A 21,612-nucleotide genomic window follows, 5' to 3' on the forward strand; every position below is an offset into this window, starting at 1 on the left:
AGGTGCAGGACAGTTAAGTTCCTCCTCCCCAAACTCACTCATCCATGTCTTTATGGACCTTGCTTTGTGCAGTGGTTCAAATCATTTGGTGGAGGGGTGGGGGTTATGGTTTGGGGTTGTTTTTCAGGGGTTGGGCTTGACCCCTTAGTTACAGTGAACTCTTAAGGCGTCGGCATACCAAGACATTTGGAACATTTTCATGCTCCCAACTTTGTGGGAACAGTTTGGGGACGGCCCCTTCCTGTTCCATCATGACTGCGCACCAGAGCACAAAGCAAGGTCCATAAAGACATGGATGAGCAAGTTTGGGGTGGAGGAACTTGACTGGCCTGCACAGAGTCCTGATTTCAACCCGATAGAACACCTTTGGGATGAATTAGAGTGGAGACTGCGAGGCAGACCTTCCAGTCCACATCAGTGCCTGACCTCACAAATGTGCTTCCAGAAGAATGGTCAAACATTCCCATAGACACACTCCTAAACCTTGTGGACAGCCTTCCCAGAAGAGTTGAAAGTGTTATAGCTGCAAAGGGTGGGCCAACTCAATATTGACCAGCTTTTTTATTACTTTAGAGTCCTGGTGCCCAACTTCTGACCCAGGGGCCACATGTGGCCCTTTTGGCACTTGGGTGGCCCTTGGGGACCCGGTAGTCTTAGCTTGGTGCTTATTAAAGCGGAGTTCCACCCAAAATTGGAACTTCCGCTTATCCCACTCCTCACCCCCTTACATGCCACATTTGGCATGTCATTTTTTTGTGGGGGGAGTGGGGGCTTCAGGAGGAGTGGGACTTCCTGTCCCACTTCCTCCTTCCGGGTAGGCGATTAAGCTTAATTGCCTACAGGAAGGGGCTGCTGTAGGCCATCGCCTAGGACACGTCACGGGTCCTAGGCGATCTCCTGTCCAATCAGACGGCGCAGCGCCGCGCCGCGCGCGCATGCGCAGTGCCGCTCGCGCATGCGCAGTGGGTGCCCGGCCGTGAAGCCGAAAGCTGCCACGGCCGGGTGCCCACAGTTGAAATGAAGACGCCGGCCGGGGAGGGGGGGGAGAGGAGCGGAGCCCCGGCCGGCGCGTCGCTGGAACGCTGGAGCAGGTAAGTGTCTGTTTATTAAAAGCCAGCAGCTACACTTTTTGAAGCTGCAGACTTTTAATAAACTTAAAAAATGGGTGGAAAACCCCTTTAAGGCCAGTTAAAGTTTTATTTTAACTGGCTTCTAGTAGTTCTTTTATACTATCATACTTTTACTTTTTTCAGCACTCTTTTTTTTTTTTCTCTGATCCTTTATATTTAAAGGGATCTGTAGGATGCACAATTGTGTCCATATCACTCTCATGTAAAGTGTCTCCAGTCCATAATTGTCTACTGAAGTACTCTATTGGGTAGATATACCTACGGCGGCTTAACTTTGTGCGGGCGTAATGTATGATATTTACGTTACGCCGCCGCAAGTTAGAGAGGCAAGTGCAGTATTCACAAAGCACTTGCTCCGTAAGTTGTGGCGGCGTAGCGTAAATTGGCCGGCGTAAGCCCGCCTAATTCAAATGTGGAAGAGGTGGGCGTGTTTTATGGAAATTAATCGTGACCTCACGTAAATGACGCTTCGAACGAACGGCGCATGCGCCGTCCGTGGACGTATCCCAGTTCGCATGCTCCAAATCACGTCGCAAATAGTCAATACTTTTGACGTGAACGTAACCTACGCCCAGCCCTATTCGGAATCGACTTACGCAAACGACGTAAAACTTGAAAAATACGATGCTGGTCCGACTTCCATACTTAACATTGGCTGCGCCATCCTTTTGGTGGTTTATCTTTACGCCTGAAAACGCCTTAGGTAAACGGCGTACCTTTACTGCGACGGTCGAGTGTACGTTCGTGAATAGGCGTATCTTGCTGATTTACATATTCTAGGCGTAAATCAGCGTACACACCCCTAGCGGCCAGCGTAAATATGCAGCTAAGATACGACGGCGTAGGAGACTTACGCCGGTCGTATCTTAGCAACATTTAAGCGTATCTCTGTTTCAGCATACGCTTAAATGTACGACGGCGCGGATTCGGAGTTACGACGGCGTATCTACTGATACGCCGTCGTAACTGTACATGAATCCAGCTATATATCCCCAACAACTCCAATAGAATGCTTGCAATCTCTGACAGCTTTCAGTAGCCATACATTTCATGAATGTTGTGTGCCACCCTTTAGTGACTTAAAGCCCTTAAATCAAGTAATTTGACCACTACTGCTTCAGAGACTCCAGCTATGTGATTTCCCCATTGTAGCAGGTGTGACTCTGCCCCATCTTATTTAGACACAATAAGGGTCCTGCTCTCTTTTTCTTGGACACAAACTGTTCTACATGGTCTCCAGTGGTCTCCAAACTGCAGCCTGGGGGCCGGATGCGGCACCTTACTTGCCTTTATGCAGTCCTTGGGGCATTTTTCTTCCCCCTGATACAAGACACTATTCCACTTACACCAACAATGGGGCATAATTCCTGCTACGGTTATCAACAGCAGGCACTATTCCTCCCACTGACACCAACAATGGGACACTATTCCTCTCACTGATGGGGTACGATTCCTCCCAGTCATACCGATGATGGGGTACGATTCCTCCCAGTCATACCGATGATGGGTACGATTCCTCCCAGTCATACCAATGATGGGGTACGATTCCTCCCACTCATACCGATGATGGGGTACGATTCCTCCCACTCATATTGATGATGGGGTACAATTCCTCCCACTCATATCGATGATGGGGTACGATTCCTCCCACTCATACCGATGATGGGGTACTATTCCTCCCAGTCATACTGATGCCGGGGTACGATTCCCCCCAGTCATACCGATGCCGGGGTACGATTCCTCCCAGTCATACCGATGATGGGTACGATTCCTCCCAGTCATACCAATGATGGGGTACGATTCCTCCCAGTCATACCGATGATGGGTACGATTCTTCCCAGTCATACCAATGATGGGGTACGATTCCTCCCAGTCATACCAGTGCGTTTTTCATACTTGTAACGGAACGTCCCACACTCCGCTTGAGTGCTTCTGTCATATACCACTTTATATCAGTCTGGATATAGATATCAGATATTCCAGCTGCTCACAAGAACACAACGAGACGATACTTGTTTGTCTGCTAAACATGGAGTCTTTATTAGAACCAAGAATGCAATCTTATAAACAGTGAAAGAGGAGGTAACCAGAACATAAATTAACATGAGCTAATTAACTAATCATTTACCCAGACGAGGTGACTCATAGATATGACCTTTCAGAGTAGACGTCACGTCTCCTCGCTCAGCTGCTATACAATACACATTATCATAAGTGTAAACACAGGACATCTTCACACAATAGCAGGCTCAATTAGCACAGAGAACAGACAGATGGCTGGAGGTATGGGCATTAGCATCTCCTTACACTGTATGTCCCAACAGTATGAATCAGTCACTCTAATGGCATATACAGGATCCCCAGGCATACAGCTCACAAAGAGCACTGTTCCCCTAAATGCCAGGGCCCATGATTGCAAGGCAAGAGGCTAGCATTCAGTCCCCTCCAAAAGCCTCTGTGTCAGGGAGGTAGACCAGACTGTGTGACTGCATAGAGGAGACCAGAAACGCATATAAGTGAAAGAAAAAGGTATTTATTAAAAAGGTGACAAACAAGTGAAAACAACCAGTGCACAGCCCACAACAAATAAGATATACAAATGCAGGGGAGATACCGTAAACGTAACAAGCCAGGCCGAGGTCATACACCAGGGGATACCAGCAGGAAGGGGGACAAGGAGCCAGATGGACAGGGAGAGCAAGGATGGATAGGCTGCGGGGCAGGGATCCAAAGGAAACCAGGATACAGATGGGACAGGTCCAGGAAGGGCTTGGGATAAGGATCAGATCGGATCGAGTTGGGTCAGAAGCAGGCTCAGGGTCAGGAAGATAGATGGATACCAAGGCGAGGTGATCTTGTACTCGCCGGGTATAAGTAGAGGTGTCAGTGAAAAGGTTCAAGTCACACCTGAGCGCAGCAAGAGCCGTACGCTCCACACTGCCAGGATCCATCCGCTGGTGGAGACCAGTACTGCGTCCCAAAGATGATATAACACCAGCAGGGAGAAGTTCTCCTGACAGTTCCAAACTGCCAGGAGACACCTGTTGGTGAACCGCAGTACTGCGAGCCAAACAAAAATAATAAATATCACCAGCGGATGGAACCTTTCCTTACACTCTGTCCCGGGTGAGTCTGTCACAATACTAATTGGGCTAGAATCAAGTAGCCGGGCGCATTGTTACGGCGGCGTAGCGTATTTACGCTACGCCGCCGTAAATCAGAGAGGCAAGTACTGTATTAACAAAACACTTGCCTCCTAAGTTACGGTAGCGTAAATGGGGCTGGCGTAAGCGCGCCTAATTCAAATGAGGATGAGGGGGGCGTGTTTTATGTAAATGGATGGTGACCCGACGTGATTGACGTTTTTACGAACGGCGCATGCGCCGTCCGTGTACATATCCCAGTGTGCATTGCTCCAAAGTATGCCGCAAGGACGTATTGGTTTCGACGTGAACGTAAATTACGTCCAGCCCCATTCACGGACGACTTACGCAAACGACGTAAAATTTTCTAATTTCGACTCGGGAACGACGGCCATACTTAACATTGGCTACGCCACCTAGGGGGCAACTTTATCCTTACGCGGCGTATCTCTTACGGAAACGGCGTATCTTTACTGCGACAGGCAAGCGTACGTTCGTGAATCGGCGTATCTAGTCCTTTACATATTCTACGTCAAACTCAACGGAAGCGCCACATATCGGCCAGCGTAAATATTGCACCCTAAGATACGACGGCGTAGGAGACATACGCCGCTCGTATCTTAGCCTAATTTAAGCGTATCTGGTTTCCAGAATACGCTTAAATTTACGACGGCGCAGATTTAGAGTTACGTTGGCGTATCTACTGATACGTTGGCGTAACTCTCTCTGAATCTAGCCCATTGTTTTTATGTCTAGGATGTTGGGTATAGCTGCCTGGAGCAACATTTTCACCTAAAAAACAAAGGGCCAGATTCACGAAAGAGATACGACGGCGTTTCTCCTGATACGCCGTCGTATCTCAGTTTCTATCTATGCGACTGATTCATAGAATCAGTTACGCATAGATATCCATAAGATCCGACAGGTGTAATTGTTTTACACTGTCGGATCTTAGGATGCAATACCGCGGCCGGCGCTGGGGGGAGTTTGCGTCGTAAACCAGCTTCGGGTATGCAAATTAGGAGTTACAGCGATCCACGACGGATTTTCGCGTTCGCTACGTCGCCGCTAGTCTAGTTTCCCGTCGCAAAGTTAGTCGTTATTTGACCTGCCCTAACTTTCGTCAGCAATCGTATTGCTGTCTAAAGTATGGCCGTTGTTCCCGCGTCGAAATGTAAAATTTAACGTCGTTTGCGTAACACGTCCGGGAATACGGAAGTACGCTACGCGCATCGCCGTTTAAAAAAATGACGTCACGGCGCGCAAAGCACGGTGGGAGTTAGGAAACGGAGCATGCGCAGTAGGTCGGCGCGGGAGAGCGCCTAATTTAAATGGCACACGCCCATTTGAATTGGCCCGCCTTGCGCCGGAGGCCGCCGGCGTAGTTTTCATCGCAAGTGCTTTGTGAATCAGGTACTTGCGATGAAAACTTGCGGCGGTGTAACGTATCTAGGATACGTTACGCCGCCGCGATTCTACGTGAATCTGGCCCAAAGTATTTCAGCCTGTGTATTTCTCTAATTATGTATTCTACAAAGATTGACAAACCTTTTTTGTTACCATGTGAGCACAGATCTGGTTTAACTGGCTTCTGTAATGTTGAGATCTGCTCATGTAATTTGTGTGATTCATTTGCAGAGTGTGCAGCCCTCATCGTGTAGACCAACAGATGTCGACAAACCAGGAGTGCTGCAGTCTGTTGATGGCTTTGCAGATGTCACAAGAGAAACTGACGAGGTCGCTCCATTATCTAGGGTACCTGAACTTGAGATAAGTGTTGATGACTCGAGTAATGGGGGTTCCCAGTGTTCGAGTTCTTCCCAACCGTCCGCCGCAAGGGCCAGCAACGGAAGTCCTACACCACGTGACGTGCCGACAACAAGCACGCCTAGTAATGCAAGCTCAGGCAGAGTTCTTACAAAGAGGCCAGAGGAAAATGAAGATCCTACACGAGCTTCTAGCTCTGTTCATAGCAAGGATCCAAACAGACATCAGCCAGAAGAGAACAGCTTTGAGATTTCCAATGACTTGAGTTACTACAGAGTTCAGTTCAATGAACCCCCATCAGTGGACCTCATGTCCGGAAACCGTGTGCCGGAACCGAGAACAAGAAGAACCTCAGGAACCAGGGAGACAAGTGACGGCAAGGCAAATCAAGAAAACGAAAAGCCCAGGGAGGACAACCTGCACAATCCCCTTGTTATCGCACTTTCAGCTGCTGTTGTTTGCCTTTCCATATACATAGTATGGCTCAAATACAAAAACTAAGGCTCTAAAGCAGTGGTTCTCAACCTGGGGGTCGGGACCCCCTCGGGGGTCAAATTATGATTTGCCAGGGGTCACCAAATGCTGGGCTGTTCCTGAAGCCTGCACTGTTCTCCCAGGAAGGGAGATGATAAAAGGGGAGGAACAAAGAAAAAGGGAGAGAAAGGAAAAAAAGAGAGAGCAAGAAAGACCGAGAGAGGGATGGGGGGAAAAAACAAGGAATTAGGATGGAGAGAGATGAAAGGGAAAGAAAGGAGAACCAAGAGAAAGAGTGGTACACCCTAAAATGTACTATAAGGGGTTTTAATATTGTACGAGTGGAAGGGACTCAGGGAGCGCTATATGTCCGTGGGTTAGTGGCGCAAATTACTTGTCTTGCCTTGGGTGCTTTCAACCCACGCTATGAAAATAATTTTACTGTTGGGGGTCCCCACAACTTGGGAAATTTTATCAAGGGGTCACGGCACTAGAAGGTTGAGAACCACTGCTCCACTTTTTACTTTCTTTTCCCATAATGCCACGCCAGCATGTCTTAAATCAATTTTATTATATGATTCTGATCATTTTAACATGTACTTTTGTTTTTATACACTGCTTTGCGGGCCATGTCACTTGTATGGACATGGACAATGGTGGAGGGGGCATGCCTATGGTTATGCAAATAGTGACTCTGAGGAAGTCGCTATTTTCATACTTTCCTTGGGAGAGCTGTGGGTTAAAAAATAAATAAAAATAAGGTACGGGTGTGAGCTTACAGCTTCTGCTTTTACAATAATACTTCTAATATTTCTAAAGGTGGCTGCAGCAATGATGGAGTGTAGGCACCTAGTGGCGCTCACTAGCATCTGTGTTAATTTGTGCGCAAATCTTTGGATTCTCAGCCCAGGCTGTACATTTGGCCTCGGTTTTTGACCAAGTCCAGATTAAACTCCACCCTGTGCCAACACTAAGGGGTAGATTCAGATAGAATGGTCTATCTGTCCGCCCGGCGTAATGTATCTCAGATACGTTACGCCGCCGTAATTTAGGGAGCAAGTTCTGTATTCAGAAAGAACTTGCGCCCTTAGTTACGGCAACGTAACATATCTGTGTCGGCGTAAGCCCGCCTAATTCAAATGTGGATGATGTGGGCGTGTTTTATGTATATTAACTGTGACCCCGCGTATTTGAAGTTTTTTACGAACGGCGCAAATCGTCATTGCTTTCGACGTGAACGTAAATTACGTCCAGCCCTATTCGCGAACGACTTACGCAAACGACGTAAAATTTTCAAAACTCGACGCGGGAACGACGGCCATACTTAACATAGGATACGCCTCATATAGCAGTGGTAACTATACCCCGAAAAAAGCCTAACGTAAATGTACGTTTCTGAATCGGCGTATTTAGCTAATTTGCATATTCCTCGCTGAAATCTATGGAAGCGCCACCTAGCGGCCAGCGTAAATATGCAGCCTAAGATACAACGGTGTAAAACACTTACGCCGGTCGGATCTTAGTGAAATCTATGCGTAACTGATTCTATGAATCAGGCGCATAGATACGACCGGCCGGACTCGGAGATACGACGGCGTATATGGAGATACGCCGTCGTATCTTCTATCTGAATCTACCCCTAAGGCTGCATTCACACCTGAGCGTTTTGTAGCCTGAAGCTATAAAATGCTAGAGGGGAAAAAATCCATTATTCTCTATGGAGATGGTTCACATCTCCACTCCAAAACGCCTGAAGCCGAACGCCTGAAGCTCAAACAAGTTCTGGACCCGAATCGGGCTGATTTGGGCGTTTTTGAACGTTTGTATTCCCATAGAAACTAATGGAAACGCTCGATTCAAGCGTCTAGCCACGACAACAAGCGTTTCTACGGGCACTTTAATCTGTTATGTGAAATAGAATATTCACCCAGGAAAAAGATAAAAAAAATCTACAAACATAGCAACAAATGATGAAAGAGATGAGCATTTTTCCTATTGGCTAAAATAAAAAACGACGAAGTTCAAAAACGTCGGACAACGCTGTATACAAAGGCGCAAATACGTGTTAATACGCGCGACAAAATGCCGGACAAAACGACCGAAAACGCTACGCTCAGGTGTGAATGCGGCCTAAGCCCTGTCATCTAGCTGACAAATGCCGGAGCCTTTACTGCCTACTGAAGTTTGACAGTTGAATGACAGATAGAAGGACTTCGCATTGTGAGGGGTTTGAGCTTAATGTTGACTTGGGGTTGAAGACTTGTGTACAGTCTGATTGAAGACTAGCACAGAAACTTTCAGACACCACAAGGTACCTGCACTCTAGTGGCCAGATTCAGGTAGGAGATACGACGGCGTATCTGCAGATACGCCGTCGTATCTGAGTGTGCGGGTCGTATCTATGCGCCTGATTCTTAGAATCAGTTACGCATAGATTTGACTAAGATCTGACCGGCGTAAGTCTCTTACGCCGTCGTATCTTAGTTGCAATTTTACGCTGGCCGCTAGGTGGCGCTTCCGTATATTTCCGCGTCAAATATGCAAATTAGGTAGATACGCCGATTCAGAAACGTACGTTTGCCCGGCGCATTTTTTTTTGTCGTTTACGTTAGGCTTTTTCCGGCATATAGTTACCCATGCTTTAGGAGGCGCAGCCAATGTTAAGTATGGACGTCGGGACCGCGTCAAATTTTCCACGTTTTACGTCGTTTGCGTAAGTCGTCTGTGAATGGGGCTGGGCGTAAGTTAAGTTCACACAGAAACCAATGAGTCTTTGCGGCGTCATTTGGAGCATGCGCACTGGGATACTTTCACGAACGGCGCATGCGCTGTTCGGAAAAAGCGTCATTTACGTGGGGTTACAATAAATTTACATAAAACACGCCCACATCTTCCACATTTGAATTAGGCGGGCTTACGCCGGCCTATTTACACTACGCCGCCGCAACTTACGGAGCAAGTGCTTTGTGAATACTGCACTTGCCTGTCAAAGTTGCGGAGGCGTAGCCTAAATAGGATACGCTACGCCCGCACACAAATACGCGCTCCCTACCTGAATCTGGCCCTAGATGTTTTGTTATCTTGATGTAGCCAAGTGCTGGCTGTGTTATTACCTTCACTCGGGACACTCCTTTGTGTGCTATACATGGAGCACTTTCCCTCTACATGGGGAATAATCACACCCCTCCCTCAATGTAGCGAAAAAGCCATTCACTGACAGCAGAGGATTGTGGGATATGTAGTCGGGTCATCTGGATTCACCCTAGACTTATGCCGCGTACACACGATCAGAAATTCCAACAAGAAAACCGTGGATTTTTTTACAGACGGAATGTTGGCTCAAACTTGTGTTGCATACACACTGTCACACAATATTCCGACCGTCAAGAACGCGGTGACGTACAACACTACAATGAGCCAAGAAAAATTAGAGCGGTTGTATACCCCCCCCCCCCCCCAATTTTTTTTTTTTTATTAAAACATGCAAGGCAAAGGCATAATGACCTAGTATGACTAGCATACTTGCTCTTTATCAATTACTTACCTTAGATTGAAGAACCTGCACCATGCGCTGTAGACATCGGTGCTCGATTTTCTGCAACTGTCTCCTTAACCATGTAGGTTGAGGAGATATTGCAAGCACCTGTAGGTGCAAGTTGTATATGAGGGTATACAACCGCTTTAAGTTCAATGATTCCGAGCATGTCATTTTTTTGCGTGTCGGAATTGCATACAGACAATCGGAATTTCCGAGCAGAACTTTTCTTGTCGGAAAATTTGAGAACCAGCTCTCAAGTTTTTTTTGTTGGAAATTCCGACAGAAAAAGTCAGATGGAGCCTATACACAGTAGGAATTTCCGACCAAAAGCTCACATTGAACTTTTCTTGTCGGAATTTTCGATCGTGTGTATGCGGCATTAGTAGTTGCAAACCCTGTTATACCACTTTTACTATAATAAGGCTTACCTGTAGGTACCATGAATATCTCGTTAACTTGCACAGTTTAGGAGATATTCACTGTATCCACATGTGCCGATGTCATCGGCACATGCACACTGCAGAAAAACGGCCCGCTCGGGGCATTTCTTCAGGAGCCAATGCCGGGACCGGCGGCTCCCGCACGCATGCGCGGGAGTGATGTAATTGCGGCTCTGGCCAATCACAACACCAGAGCCCGCAAACCCAGAAATTACTCCGGGAGACATGTCGCCGGTCACAGCGGTGTGCGGGTACCGCTGCAACATCTTTGATCTAAGGTATGTTTTTCATTACGCCTTTGCCTTGCAGGTTTTTTTGTTTTGTTTTTTGAGTTTATAACCACTTTAATACTGTTTGAAACTACAAGTTCCAGGTGCTGAAAGGCTAAAGAAATTCTGGGCAGGCAGATAAATTGGACTGTCCTGGGCGGGCTCGCTCTCTTGGGATACGGGATTCAGAGGTGCAAGAGGCTGTCACTGCGGGTGGTGTTGGCTGGCACCTCTCACCCTGAGGATTGCATTGCTGGGTGCAGGGTGGCACACCCACATAGTCATCGCTGGATTCCTGGGACTACAGGTTGCCAGTCGGGCACCACACAACTCGCAGCAGATATTCAAGAGCCTGTGCAAGGACATCCTGCCTCACAGGACCCTTGTTTTGGCTAGATTGGTGAGCAGGCAGAAGCCCATCTTATCTTTGACATTGTGCCTAAAAGAAACTGCATGCAGACACCTTTACAACTGGAGGGTCTTTGCTGGGGAAATATAACATTAAGCCTGATTTGGCCTGCTACTACACAATAACATCTCTGGAGCCCACCATAGCTAGCTAATGATTAAGGATATCCATGCTCCAAGGACCTTGTTTCATCAAGAGACTCATAGAACCTGTGGCAGAATACAACCTTCTTCTTGATATACAACTGTTAAAGGGGAACTCCTACACAAACCTTATATCATGTTTATTTAATAATTCTTGTGGCATCCGGGCCTAGAGGGAGTGGACTGACTAAAAGTCTCATCTTCCCCTTCTTGTTTCTGGGGTCATTACTCTGTTTCAGCCTGATTTATTATAGCCATTTGACTTTATTGCTATTGTTACTTCATTGTGTGTTCTTCTGATTTCAGTCTACTGCAATATCACTTAAATTGGGTTATACCTGTAACCTTTGTAGTCTGGTTGACTTACTCTCCCAGTAAAGTCTTGACTTGCAAATCTTACTAATTGTTGGTGTCTTTGCATTTTATGTTTGCTTGAAGTATGTCAGAACCCAGAGTGTCAGAACCCAGAGTGTCAGAACCCAGAGTGTCAGAGGTGTGTGGGGCTTGAAAGGTCAGGGCAACCAATGGGGAAAGCAATTCCAGCTACCCTCATGGAGATAGCGCTACATTCGAAATAATTTAGAGCAGATCAGGTTCACTTCATGGTGTTTGCTTGTAAAGGAGTACAAAAAAAGAGCTATTTGTGATCCCTGCTTACTTTGTGCCTGTAGTTATTATTATATTTAGAGGTGCACCAAATGGAAATTTTGGTGCGGAAACCAAACATTCAGGAAGCACTTGGCCGAAACAACTGAAATTTACAGTTAAAAAAAAAAAAAAAAATTTGGATATATAATATGTATATGTGTGTGTGTGTGTATATATGTGTGTGTGTGTGTATATGTGTGTGTGTGTGTGTGTGTATATATATATATTGTGACGAGATCCTTGCTCACCCAGGTCCTGCTCTCCCGACACTCCTCTGCTACCAGTGAGTCAGCTTGCAGATTGCAACGTCTGATGGTCCAGTCATCCAAGGTTCCGGCATCCGAATTACAGCTATGTGCCATTCGGACCCATTAAGAACAAACACCAGGCAGGCTGTATGTAAGTTCAAACACGACTCTTTATTTTCAAGTACACAGCACACTTTTATACAGAATTTTGGAACATCCCACTCCCAACAACCGCTTTCCTATTGGTCAATTGTAAAGTATATGCAGTCTTCACTCAAGTCCTCCTTGACCATGCAAATGAGGACTTGAAATTGTCAACAGGGATTGGTCCAATAGCTTGGATAGAAAGACGTGTGTATTGAGACAGAAGCCCCAGGGGGTAATCAATGTACACAATAACCCGATCTACTTAATTACTACCTCTGAGAGGTTACATGGCTTTAGACAATAGAATGCTAATTCAATACAGCTGACAGGCTTCTAACCTTTAGAACAATACAAAGTCCCTTAGCGTAAACACATACATCTTCAAACATACATAATAGATTAAATTAACCTTCAATCCCCAATTCTAGCCAGACGGACTGGCTCCGACACCCGCTCTTAACCTGCAGAACACAATAAAAGGTATTTCACAAGCTGGTTCCACTTAGAATTTCAAAAGCCTTGCATTGAATGTCCCTCTCCTGTGTAACAGATGTCAAGTAGAAACACTTTAATATCTCAAGGTCCATGACATTACTTCCCCTGGGAAACAGTCCAACAGCCGTAGTGGGACCCAAACGGGTCAACTCGAGGATGTTGGAAAAGTAGTCTTAAAGTTCCAGGACTGTCTGCTGGGATGACCCATCTGCCTTCCTGTTTTGAGGTCCTGGCCCATAATCGGACGGCAAGAGGCTTGCATTCAGTCCTCTCCAAAAGCCCCTGTCCCGGCTAGGTCTGTCACACATCTCCCCCTTTGGCAGGAGACTAACACTGGGAGAGACCCCAATTCCGGTACCCACCCAGTACCCCAGATAACTTGTCCCAAACAGAGCATTACTCACCCAGCCAATCTCTGCCTCTATCAGAGAACACGCCTGCCGCTGGGGAGAGGCCTGGACTGGCCCTTCTCCCTGGAGTCCTTTCAGCCGCTGGAGAGAAGACAGGCTGGCTGGGCTCAGTTCATCATGCTGTTGGGGATCTGGGCCAACTGGCCACCATTCCTGGGGTATACCAGTGGAGACTGAAGTCCCATACACTGATGCTAGGTGAAAATCCCCCGGTGCTTGCAAAGCAAAGCCGACATCCTCCTGTCTCAGTGCCGCACCATTTTCTGGGGTTGTGTCAGTGGAGATCGGAGTCCCATCCACTACCACAGGAACCCCCTCTTCTGTTAGTTGAGAGCAGAGGCCCGGGGCACTCTGCTCTGTTGCCAGCTCTTCCGCTGGGCTGCTGTGAGTGGAGACCACAGTCCCATCCACCGATATCCGCTCAAGCTGTAGTGGTGTGCAGCAGCCAGTAGCATCCTGCCCTGCTGCCAGTGGTTCAGCTGGAAGTAACAGCTTTACTACCTCAGCTTGTTGCTGGGGAGGGGGGCCAACCGCCCCGGCTCCCTGGAACTCCACAGTTGGTCCCAGTGCTGGGCAGAGATGGCTAGCATTCTGCCCTGTTGCCAGCACTTCTGCTGGGGGTGCATAATCCATAACATCCTCTGAACAGTCCATTCATTCTGTAATCTGTGGCTGGGGAGTGATCGCCATCTTCTCACCCTGAGCCTCCGGGAAACTGCCACGGGGGTGGGGCAGAGGTCTTGATCCCTCTGTCCTGTGACCAGCGCTTCAGCTGGGGAAGTTCCTTGTAACTCCACAAATACTGCCCTTGGTGCTGGGCAGAGCACAGTGAAGTTTGGCCCTGATACCAGCTCTTCTGCTGGAGGCTCCCCAGGTTGTTCTTCCTCAGCAAAAAAGTCTATCAAATCCCCTGTCTCTACAACTGGTGTCTGGGGATAGAGGTTCACCATCTCCTGTCCATGGAACCCAGAACATGCTATGGGTACTGAGCAGAGGTTAGCAGAGCTCGGCCCTGGCTTTGGGAATGGCAAGCTCCCGATTTTCCACTGCTGATTCATCAGCCAGGATTTCATCACTGTCAGCTGATATTTCCTCATAGTCCCAGGAAAAGGGAGCCCCACCCTGCTGCTGAGCGGAGTCTAGCAGCTGTTTGTAGGCGATTTCCAGCTCATGTTGCCGCTCTCTTTCTCTCTGTTGCCGCTCTCGTGCTCTCTGTTGCCACTCTCGTTCTCTCTGTTCCTGCAGCTGGAGGTCTCTAATGGTATTCTGTATGACGGTCTCTGATGGGTTAGCTCCATATAACGCCAACCGCTGTTGAACTCGCTGCTGGAACAAGTCTTCAACTGACCGGGGTCCTGCATCACCATCCCTCTGATCCATCTTGGCTAGCGTAATGATCAGGGTGGCCTTGTTCTTCCCACCGGTCCCTCCACGGCTCTCAAGCAAGTCTTTTAGCATGGTTCTCCTCCAGGCTGCATAGCTGGTCATTCATGGTGGTGGTTTGGAGTTGTCCCAGTAACTGGAGAGCAAATCCCACCGCTGCCAACCAATGTGACAAGATCCTTGCTCGCCCAGGTCCTGCTCTCCCGACACTCCTCTGCTACCAGTGAGTCAGCTTGCAGATTGCAACGTCTGATGGTCCAGTCATCCAAGGTTTCCCGGGATCCGAATTACAGCTATGTGCCGTTCAGACCCATTAAGAACAAACACCAGGCAGGCTGTATGTAAGTTCAAACAGGACTCTTTATTTTCAAGTACACAGCACTAGTGTTGCTCACGAATATTCGCATTGCGAATATTCGACTCGAATATAGCATATTCGAGAAATCGCGCTATATTTCGAATTTCGCGGTGAATATTCGCAATTCCGAATATTCGAATTTTTTCAATTTTATTTTTAAAACAGATCACATCCTATCGACGTCTAAAAGCATTGCTGGTATGATTAGAGACCCTGGGCCGAGTAGCTAAGCTGAGGCGATCCTTTTATGTTGCCAAATTGAAAAAAAAAAAATTGCGATTTTTCGCTATTGCGAATGCGAAAATGATTGCGAATTTTCGATAACTGTGGTAGGAGAATTCTGATTGTCTCTGATGCAAAAGGGGGGGGCTTTGTGTATGTGTATGTTATGAATATTTGTATGTTTGATATTATTATTTTTTGTAAGAAGGAAAAAATTGCGCATACCTTAAAAAGGGGAGAATACAGCAGCAACTCAAAAATGTTATACAACATAAATTAATACAAGACAGAAAATGGAGTCGCTCTACAAGAATAAAAAATATGTCTAGTGACAAGACATGTGGGCAAATTATAAAATAAGCAAGCGCAAATAACTTGTGAAATACACAGTGAAACAAATATATAAAGAAATATAGTCCCAATAATAGAAAAATAATCTTTCATAAAAATGTCTTTGATATGTGAAGTGAAAAAAAGTCCAAAGCATGCAGCATGAACGTGTTCAATCTTCAAGGTGTTTGATTGACAAATGGCTGTGACAGATGGATAGAGTAAAGAATCACCACCAATGCAAAACACTTTTTATTTTCTATTGTAAAATATCACGAATATTCTGAGCCAATCAGAGTGCTCCTTCCGCATTTGCCGAATATTCGCAATTATTTTGTATTGTAAAATATCAAGAATATTCTGAGCCAATCAGAGTGCTCCTTCTGCATTTGCCGAATATTCGCAATTATTTTGTATTGTAGAATATCAAGAATATTCTGAGCCAATCAGAGTGCTCCTTCTGCATTTGCCGAATATTCGCAATTATTTTGTATTGTAGAATATCAAGAATATTCTGAGCCAATCAGAGTGCTCCTTCCGCATTTGCCAAATATTCGCAATTATTTTGTATTGTAAAATATCACGAATATTCTGAGCCAATCAGAGTGCTCCTACAGCATTTGTCGAAATTGCGCAATAAATATCGCATTCGCATGTTGCGATATTTCGATAAAATATCACGAATATTCTGAGCCAATCAGAGTGCTCCTACAGCATTTGTCGAAATTGCGCAATAAATATCGCATTCGCATGTTGCGATATTTCGATAAAATATCACGAATATTCTGAGCCAATCAGAGTGCTCCTACAGCATTTGTCGAAATTGCGCAATAAATATCGCATTCGCATGTTGCGATATTTCGATAAAATATCACGAATATTCTGAGCCAATCAGAGTGCTCCTACCGCAGTTATCAAAAAATCGCAATTATTTTCGCATTCGCAATAGCGAAAAATCGCAATCATTTAATTTCGATAAAATATCACGAATATTCGAATTTAGCGAATATATCTCGAATATTCGAATATATATTCGAGATATATCGCGAAATCGAATATGGCATATTCTGCTCAACACTACACAGCACACTTTTATACAGAATTTTGGAACATCCCACTGCCAACAACCGCTTTCCTATTGGTCAATTGTAAAGTATATGCAGTCTTCACTCAAGTCCTCCTTGACCATGCAAATGAGGACTTGAAATTGTCAACAGGGATTGGTCCAATAGCTTGGATAGAAAGACTTGTGTATTGAGACAGAAGCCCCAGGGGGTAATCAATGTACACAATAACCCGGTCTACTTAATTACTACCTCTGAGAGGTTACATTGCTTTAGACAATAGAATGCTAATTCAATACAGCTGACAGGCTTCTAACCTTTAGAACAATACAAAGTCCCTTAGCGTAAACACATACATCTTCAAACATACATAATAGATTCAATTAACCTTCAATCCCCAATTCTAGCCAGACGGACTGTCTCCGACACCCGCTCTTAACCTGCAGAACACAATAAAAGGTATTTCACAAGCTGGTTCCACTTAGCATTTCAAAAGCCTTGCATTGAATGTCCCTCTCCTGTGTAACAGATGTCAAGTAGAAACACTTTAATATCTCAAGGTCCATGATAGATAGATATATATATATATATATATATATATATATTTGTGTTTTTATATAATATATTAGAGTTGTCCTGATACCAATACTAGTATCGGGACCGATACCGAGCATTTGTGCAAGTACTTGTACTCGCACAAATGCTCCCGATGCCAGATCCGATACCTGAAACCGGAAGTCGGGAGAGGGCGGAGATAGGTCTGGCAGCAGTGGATCACGGGGGTAAGCTGGCCAGGGCAGGGGTGCAGGGCGCCGCTGCATATTCCTTCCAAAACGGTGACCGAACTTTCGAAGCCGTCACATTTGGTACCGGAAGTGACGTTCCGTGTCTCCGTCGGAGGGTAAACATCATATCGGCCATCTTGGTACACCTTGCACTCGGCTTCAGTAAGCCAGCAGTGGACATCTTGTTACACCCAGCCCATATAGTTCGGGCTGGGTGTAACAAGATGTCCGCTGCTGGCTCACTGCAGCCAAGTGCAAGGTGTACCAATATGGGCGTCGCAGCATACTTACTAGAAGTTAAATGACATGAATGATGAGAGGAAAGGAAAGATTTTGCAATGCTACTGTATATGCCTATAGCATTACAAAATCCTTCCACTCCTCTCATCATTCATGTCATTTATTATGCAATTGCCAATCAGTGCCACATTTCAGTGCCTGGCCATAAGTGACATCAGTTCCATCTATCAGTGCCACCCATCAGTGCCTATAAGTGCCATCCATCTATCAGTGCCTATTAGTCAAATTGTCACATGACATTAAAAAAAAGTATCGGTAATCCGTATCGGCGAGTACTTGAAAAAGGTATCGGTACTTGTACTCGGTCTTAAAAAAGTGGACGTTATTGTCGGCCATTATTGGCACATTTAGCGCAAGAAAAATGCATCACTTTAAATGCTATGTATGTCTTCACACCAGTGGCGGCCCGTCCATAGGGGCGCCCGGGCGCCGCCCCCCATCCCCCAGTCAGTAAAAAAAAAAAAAATGTTTTAAATCTGTCCCTTTAAGAAAAAAATAAATTCCAAAAAAGGACCTTATGTGCACTGTGTCCGCGCGCCGGACGCCGGGCACAATGCTGTTGGAGTAGCGCCACGTCTGTGCAATCACAGGATTGCAGACGCGGCGCTACATTGGCAAAAAAAATATGGCTTTGTGGCGTTCTCCATCGCGCCACTTGCTTCCGGCGCGATGGAATGTATTGATATGTATTGTTATGCTCGTTCCGACGTCACTCGAAAAACAGGAAGTGACGTCGGGACAGCTCGAGCTCAGTGCGCGACCGAGGAACAGGTAATCCTGCCTGTCTCTAAGCATCGGCGGCCGCTCCACAACACCCCACCCGCTTATACAGCAGCTTCTAACCTCCCCGTTTTTCTTATTCGGCCACCGGCACCCCCCCCCCACTTATTCAAAGTCTTTTTTTTAATCTAATATTCGGCGGCCCCCCCCACCCCCACCCCCGCTTATTTAAAAAAATATATAATATTTAATAAAAAATATAATATTCGGCGGCTGGTGTCCAATCTCCACCCCCCCCCACCGCCCCCCCCCCCCCCGCCCCCCACCGCTTAATCCAATTTTTTTTTTTTATATTTTTTTTTTATATTTAGTATTTAATATTCAGCAAAAATAATGCCAGGCAACAACCCCCCCCCCCCCCCAATCAATGTTTGTTTTTAGATTTAATATTAGTTAAATATATTAAGCTTATTAACAGTTTATTTTTTATATTTGATTCAATTTAGCATTAAAGCGGATGTGCCACTAAAAAAATATATTAAAAGCCAGCAGCTACAAATACTGCAGCTGCTGACTTTTAATATAAGGACACTTACCTGTCCTGGAGTCCAGCGCCGATCGCAGCAGATGACGAGCCGATCGCTCGTCACCCTGCTGCTCCCCCCTCCATCCACGGTGAGGGAACCAGGAAGTGAAGCGCTCCGGCTTCACTGCCCGGTTCCCTACGGCGCATGCGCGAGTCGCGCTGCTCCCGCTGTGTGCTGGGAGCCGAGTGTTCCCAGCATACAACGGGGGACGGACGGGAAGCAAGGGAAAAACCCGTCTTTTTCCCGCATCGTAGGCCTGGAAGTGGGTGCAGATACCTGTCTGTAGACAGGTATCTGCACCCCCCTCCCCCCTGAAAGGTGTCAAATGTGACACCGGAGGGGGGGAGGGTGCCGATCAGCGGGACTCCACTTTAGAGTGGAGATCCGCTTTAAGTATAAAAAAAGTTTTTTTTTTAATAACTGGGGGGGGGGGGGGGGGTCTGGTGGGGTAGTGTTACCGGCCGCTATTTGTGCTGTAATGAATTTTTACATAGAAAAGAAATGTTGTTAATAAGTGTGTAAATGACCGGCTTTTTTTATAATTCATTTACCCACTTATTAACAACATTTATTTTCTATGTAAAAATTCATTACAGCACAAATAGCGGCCGGTAACACTACCCCACCAGACCTACCCCCCAGTTATTAAAGAAAAAAACTTTTTTTATACTTAATGTGCAGGGAAAATATCGTCCGTCAACACCACACCACCCCCTGCTTGCAAATTGTCCTGCAACTTGGGACTGGAAAGTTGCAGGATGAGTTGGACCCGATGATTTCCAATGAGAACTGTTCATATCTGTGCAACTTTGAAGTAGTCCCTGCATTACTTTTGTCCCACCTTGATGTGAATACATAGGCATTGCTTCAAGTCGCTGCAAAATCGCACCAAAAAATTGTGGCAGAATCTTGCGACTTTCAGGCTAATGCAGTCTGAAAGTTGCACAATTCTACTGCAATTTTGATGTGACTTAAAGCAATGCCTGTGTATTCTGGAGGTCTATGGACCTCAAGTTGCATCAATGTGGGACCAAAGTAATGCAGGGACTACTTTGAAGTCGCACAGATATGAACGGTTCTCATTGGAAATCATGGGGTACGACTTGTCATGCAACATTTAAGTCCCAAGTCGCAGGACAAGTAATTCCTGCAGTCTCTGGTAATCTTGTGCAGTATGTCCGCAGTCTCTGGTAATCTTGTGCAGTATGTCCGCAGTCTCTGGTAATCTTGTGCAGTATGTCCGCAGTCTCTGGTAATCTCCTGCAGTATGTCCGCAGTCTCTGGTAATCTCCTGCAGTATGTCCACAGTCTCTGGTAATCTTTTGCAGTATGTCTGCAGTCTCTGGTAATCTCCTGCAGTATGTCCGCAGTCTCTGGTAATCTTGTGTAGTATGTCCGCAGTCTCTGGTAATCTTGTGTCGTATGTCCGCAGTCTCTGGTAATCTTGTGTAGTATGTCCGCAGTCTCTGGTAATCTTGTGCAGTATGTCCGCAGTCTCTGGTAATCTTGTGTAGTATGTCCGCAGTCTCTGGTAATCTTTTGCAGTATGTCTGCAGTCTCTGGTAATCTCCTGCAGTATGTCCGCAGTCTCTGGTAATCTTCTGCAGTATGTCCGCAGTCTCTGGTAATCTTGTGCAGTATGTCCGCAGTCTCTGGTAATCCTGTGCAGTATGTCCGCAGTTTCTGATAATCTCCTGCAGTATGTCCGCAGTCTCTGGTAATCTCCTGCCCATTTCGAGTCCTTCATTACTAACAGTGTCATATTTTAGTTTGTTTGCACCGATCTGTAAGGCTGCGCTATATACCATGATTTGTTATGCTGGGGCTATATACTCTGTGCTGTGACGCTGAGCTGTATACTCCTGACATTGAGTGGAAGCAAGTGGAATACAGGGGACGGAGTGGTGGATTCTATAAGGGGTGTGGCTTATGAGAAGTGGGAGGGACCAAATGTGGAAGGGCGGGGTATTGCGCCCCCCCATCCTAAAACTTCACCAGCCGCCACTGCTTCACACTGGTTCGTTGTGCTTTTGTTGTGGTGTTACAAATCTTGCTTACTGCATTTTTGGTCATTTGAAAAAAAAGAAAATGCACCTTTTTTCCCCTCTATCTGCAAAATGCTGAAAACCCCATTTTCAACTGCCGAAATTTCGGTGGATCGCCAATTCTTTATTACGTTTATTTACCTAAAAGATTTAACCTATCAAACATTTGAATGATTTTTTTTTCTCCTTCTGTCTCTCCGCTCTTGGTTATAGTCGAAGGAAAATGAAGTGATGATGGAGAAGGAAATCTCTTCAAAGTTGCATCTTTTCCCTGTGCGAGACTGATGCCATTTTCTACATCCTACTTAAAGGGTCCCTTTCATACTAACTCATTTGGTAATCTTAACACTAACCCTTCCAATAACCCTAAGGGCCCTTTCACACTGGTGCGTTTTTGCCGCAAAAATAGCGCTATTAAAACGCTCATAAAATGCTCCCCATGCCCCCTCCATTGAAATTAATTGAAAACCGCTGTAAACACGCGGTAAAAACGGAGCGTTAAAATTGCGGTAAAACACCTCGTTTTTACCGCGTTTTTAATTCATTTCAATGGAGAG

General features: G+C 46.1%; 1 protein-coding gene across 3 annotated transcripts in view; it reads left to right on the forward strand.

Moving 5' to 3' along the window:
- The window catches only part of LOC120924520 (pollen-specific leucine-rich repeat extensin-like protein 2), a 44,221-nt gene extending 37,616 nt beyond the window's left edge, over nucleotides 1-6,605 (forward strand). For 2 of the 3 annotated variants that reach the window (XM_040335479.1, XM_040335480.1), the window contains one exon: nucleotides 5,912-6,605. In XM_040335479.1, the coding sequence (XP_040191413.1) occupies nucleotides 5,912-6,541 (630 nt within the window). In that variant the 3' untranslated portion in view covers nucleotides 6,542-6,605. The remainder of the gene's footprint in view (nucleotides 1-5,911) is intronic. The other variant, XM_040335481.1, reaches the window with a different exon arrangement.
- The last annotated feature ends 15,007 nt before the right edge of the window (nucleotides 6,606-21,612 follow it).

This window comes from Rana temporaria, chromosome 1, assembly GCF_905171775.1.
Source record: "Rana temporaria chromosome 1, aRanTem1.1, whole genome shotgun sequence".
Taxonomy (NCBI): domain Eukaryota; kingdom Metazoa; phylum Chordata; class Amphibia; order Anura; family Ranidae; genus Rana; species Rana temporaria.